The sequence below is a fragment of the Sphaeroforma arctica genome (genome assembly GCF_001186125.1).
Source record: "Sphaeroforma arctica JP610 unplaced genomic scaffold supercont1.613, whole genome shotgun sequence".
Lineage (NCBI taxonomy): Eukaryota > Ichthyosporea > Ichthyophonida > Sphaeroforma > Sphaeroforma arctica.
Window position 1 is genome coordinate 40367 of NW_014039945.1, and position 4892 is coordinate 45258.

Consider the following 4892-nt stretch of genomic DNA (forward strand, 5'->3'; position numbering starts at 1 on the left):
ATATGTATACATATATATGTATATATATATATATATACGAGTGTAGACTGTAGAATTGTAATCAAGATCGCGTTTGGTATGAAGTCACGTTTCAAGTACCCCCAATTAAGAGTACAGGTACGAAACACATACTTCAGCAAAGGTTGTACTTTGTAATCTCCATAAGCCGCGGTACAAGCTTCCTCCGCGGTAGTGCATGATCCAAGGCCACTTTCACCCTGGTGATATTGCGCGGAATTCGCTACGTAATATCCAGCTGCCACTGCAGTTGTCAAAGCAGCTCCCACACCTAATGCAATCTTAGCACTCATAGTTCCTATTTTCAAATATTGATGTACTTCAAAACAGGAAAAGCATACATATATTTATGTCTTCCTGCTTTGATTATGTTTGAATTAATTCTGAAATATCTATATTCATATGCAAAATGCATTTCTTAATTAAAGGTCCCATCGTATCATTCTACGTATGTATACGATAACGCATCAATTACTCCACACACAAAAGGGAAAGAAGCAGCAATAAACAGAATAAATACATACGTACATATTTACTGAAAGTCCGGCTGGGTTTCCAGCCACTCGGACAGGGGCCCCAGGCCCCCACAGCTAGTCAGTCCCCACACACAAGAAGAAGGGCAGGCCGTCAGCCTGGGCCAGATACTGAGATAAATAAACAAACCATACATAATTAATATTGCTTTTTGTTAAAATATATATATATATATATATATATATATATATATACATAGTTAGGTATGTATGGTACGTATTATTATTAAAAAACGGCGTTACTGGTTACACGACCATGTAGAGTAATTTGACTAATTTCGTCAGAAAAAAAAACATATAACTTTTCTATTTATAAAATGAGATGTGCGAAGCAAAATAACAGCCAATAGTAAATGGTAAATGGAGTACTCCTTCACAATAAAATGCAAATTCAACTGAATTCTACAATCTACGGTCTACTCTTGTGAGGCGTAAGGGAATGTCAATTGTTTGCTGCGCCGCGCCCACTTGCCCAGGCTGCCCTCTACCACGGCACATAGGCGCCGGCAACAACAAGAGGCTTGGTATTTACATACATTCTATGTAGAAACCCAAAGGACAAAGGACAAAGGCCCAAGGCCAAGGGCCAAGGGATCCAGGCGCCCCCACTCCCCCGCCCCAGCAACCTAACAACAGGCCGGGCAGACTCCCCAGAGTGGAGGGCCTGGCACTCTGGCAGCCAGGATTTCAGATGGTCAGAGACATCAGGCAACTGCTGTGTAAATATTTACTTAATTACTAGCTTTTTGGCATTTTGCCTTTTAGGGAGGGGTGGGGGCGGGAGTGGATAAAAAAATAAAAGAACGTTTTCTTTGTCGCAGTTTTCGTTTAGTCGTGGACGTGTACACGCATAATGTACACAATACTGAACACACATGCACAATTGCACACCAATCTGAAACTAACAAGTGAGATAATCGCCCAACTATATAAATGGTCGAACTCACTCAAAGTCTAGTAGCTGGGATCAGGTCCGCAAACATATTTAGGGTGTTGCATGATGCTATCATTCTCGTGGATTGGCGGAGGGTGTGCAAGTAATCGTACGTATATAAATAATGACCAAATTTTTATGCAGCTTGTTTGAATACTCCTCGGGCACAACTGTGTCGATCACTCCCCGATATTAACCTCAGTTCTGTGTCTTGCTTAATTTCTTTCACTACCATCATCCTATGAGTTCAACATCATACAATCCAAGTATTGAGAAAAATGACATAGAATCCTCTGACAAGACTACAAGATTTACTTGGATACAATAACATTGTTAGGGACAACAGGTATTACTCGCTATTGACAAACTCTTCCGTGAGCTGTTCGGATGTTTGCCACAGCTTCTCCCTCAAAGCCGTATCGTTCATCCAATCTTCGTATGTGTTCTTTGCTACGTTGCAATCTGAGAAGTATTCTCCAGAGTGTTCCATCGCCTTAGGGCTCACTGCACAGAAAACCGATGTTGCGGCACCTGTTGTGACAATATATGCGAAAACTTTAGAACCAAAAGGTACGCAAATGGGAACATACGCTAAGTACTCAGCCAACGGCTGAGCCCCTCGAATTTATCTGAGCCTGCTCATGTGGTGATGGCTTGGATAATCCTAGGCGCATCTGGGTTAGGGTTACCCAGAAGCAGTTCGATAGCTGTTTATATTATTACACTCCCCAATTGCCGTCGGTGGCGGTACGTATAGGTATATATCTCAAACTTGCCTGAAGATGTATGGCTTTTGGTCGTGCACGCATAGAATACTGAAAGACATTTGCCGATATACACCACCGCCTCAGTGCAGTACACGAACAATGTTGCAGTGTATGTGTGCGTTTGTGTTTCAGTATGTGTTGTTTATGTGCACAAATAAGTGTCTCCATTCCTATTGAATGGTAATCGGTTTTCTAGAACTATTCTGAAAATAAACCAGAGTTGCCAATTTGAAATATCATTTCAATGAAAAGCCTGATAAGCTTGTATCAGGTTGGCAGAGTGTGTGCGTATAGACATGTTTATACATCGTAGGTGAATAGTGTTTGTATAATGTACATAAGATCATGCTGCTATACGAATAGAATATGATTTTAAACGAGTAAATGAGGCTTAGACTTGCACGGTCACATAACGGTGTCGTGTATATAGATATCTAAATATGCATCATAAATTCAGTTATACGTACACGAACACAGGTATATATCATCACAATTTCAGTTACGTAAGCGACAACACCAACTGACCTTGATCCTGGTTTTTGAACACGAATGGCGTCACAGTGGCCCAGAATATCTTGGTACCGATGCGTACATGCGATTGTAGATTAGTGTGGATGCCTCCGGGATGTAGAGAGAAGCCTCTGATACCATCTTGTGCGTATCTCTCGTCCAGTTCCTTTGCGAATAGCACATTAGACATCTTTGCAATACCATACCCTTCCCTGTTACAACGAACGTTCGGTACAATTGTTTTTGTAAGGGATTAATTATGTGTATTTGTTGCGTTATAGTCCTGTAACAATTGTACTCTATTATACCATCGTGGTGCAATAACTAACTATAGGTTTGTAAAATACCTTGTTACGATTGCACATAGAAAACAAGTAAATATATATGAGAAAATTGATACACTTGCTACCGATAAATGTGTGTAGCCATGAGCCACACTTAAGAGTACAATACGAAAATGTTGATAACTTTCTGTACGCGGATAGCGAATGATGTACTTTGAAACGACATGCCAATGCATGTATACATACTATATACAACAGTCAAATCAGTTTCCCTGCAGCCTTATGCGGCGTAGGTCGTGTACATCGATCAGATCTCGAATACAAACATTGAATTCTGAGTAAACCAATGGGAATATAAATAACATCCTCCACATACCATGGTTCATATTCGGCAAGTTCTAATTTTGGATAATAGATCCAATCCGTATTCTTAGCGCAATAGTGTGCAATAGATGACACCGCCACAACATGTGAACCCCCGGGAGCTTTCTTCAACAACCCGATTAGATTTCGGAATAGGGCGAAGTGGCCAAGATGATTTACACCAATCTGCGCTTCAAATAGTTGAACCTGTGAATGTATGTATGATAGAAAATACGAGATTAGAGAATGAAATGTACTTTATTAGACAAACAGGTTTTATCGATAACAGAAATAGTTTTTGAGACAATCTATCGCGAATTCAATGTTGATCAACTGCAAATTTCAATCCAGAATCCGAGCCTGGAAGTGTAACCAATGTGTTTTACTAAGTACTCATCTCTGCATTAATCCTGTATACAGTCCATCTTAAAGCATCCGCACCAGACAAAACTTGTACTGTCACAGAGAGTACTAATCACATACGTCATGCATGCCAATATCCAAACATACCGTCTCAGTGCGTTCACGGAGAGCCATAATGCCCGCGTTACACATTAGTATATCCACATGGTCTACTACTCCAGCCAATTCAGTACTGAACTTCTGGACGGTGGTGAGATCGTTGAGATCCATCACCATAGGAACCACAGTGGCGATCACACCCTTATCTGCACAGTACAGTTCAATCTCTTCTTTGGCTTTATTGGCCTTGTCCATGGTACGGCATGGTAGAATTACCTTCGCACCAAATAAGGCAAAGGTTTGCGCGGTCTTCTGACCAATGCCTGAGTTCCCGCCCGTGACTACCACAACCAAGCTGTGATAGAAGTGGAGCATGATAGTCTCAGTATAGATGGCATACTAAAAAGCAACTCAAATTCATATGCACGGTTATTCGGCTGCATATTCAATGCATAATGTGATATCCGGTTGGAGTCAGACCGATTACAACATATAGGCACTAGCTTAAACTATATAATTGTGCGCGCTCATTGCGAAAAACAAAGAGTGCATCTGAGGATCTAACAAAGCGAATGATTCACTGTGAAGTATTCGAACTTGAAGTTAAAGACGCTGTCTGGTCCCAAAAAATAATAGAACGTTCCGTACTATACTTTGGGCTTGGATTTCGATAATAAAATATGACGAAGAATAGAATAATTATATACATCATATTAGGAAAATGGTTTTATTTAGGACGCTGAGCGCTGAGATGTGCCGAGGAAACATTTGATCCAGTTAGAAGCCTTAACACATACTCGATGATTCAAGGGGTTTAGGGTTTAAAACACGTATAAGCGTGAGGTTTAGGGTTTAAAACACGTATAAGCGTGTCAATGACTTTTTATGTTCCTATGAAAAGAAAATTTCACCAATATATATATATATATAATAACCTACATACATACATATATACATACATACATTCACACACACACACACACACATATATATATATATATAAGTTAGTTTTATACACTAT

General features: G+C 40.1%; 1 protein-coding gene across 1 annotated transcript; it reads right to left on the reverse strand.

Annotated features, from left to right (window-relative positions):
• Positions 1 to 1810: 1810 nt before the first annotated feature.
• SARC_07613 (hypothetical protein) lies at positions 1811 to 4246 on the reverse strand (the record flags this gene model as incomplete). Its single annotated transcript, XM_014298446.1, has 4 exons — positions 1811 to 2016; positions 2778 to 2974; positions 3423 to 3616; positions 3920 to 4246. 4 exons carry the CDS (start codon positions 4244 to 4246, stop codon positions 1835 to 1837), a joined length of 900 nt encoding a protein of 299 aa, XP_014153921.1. The 3' UTR covers positions 1811 to 1834.
• Between the last annotated feature and the right edge of the window lie 646 nt (positions 4247 to 4892).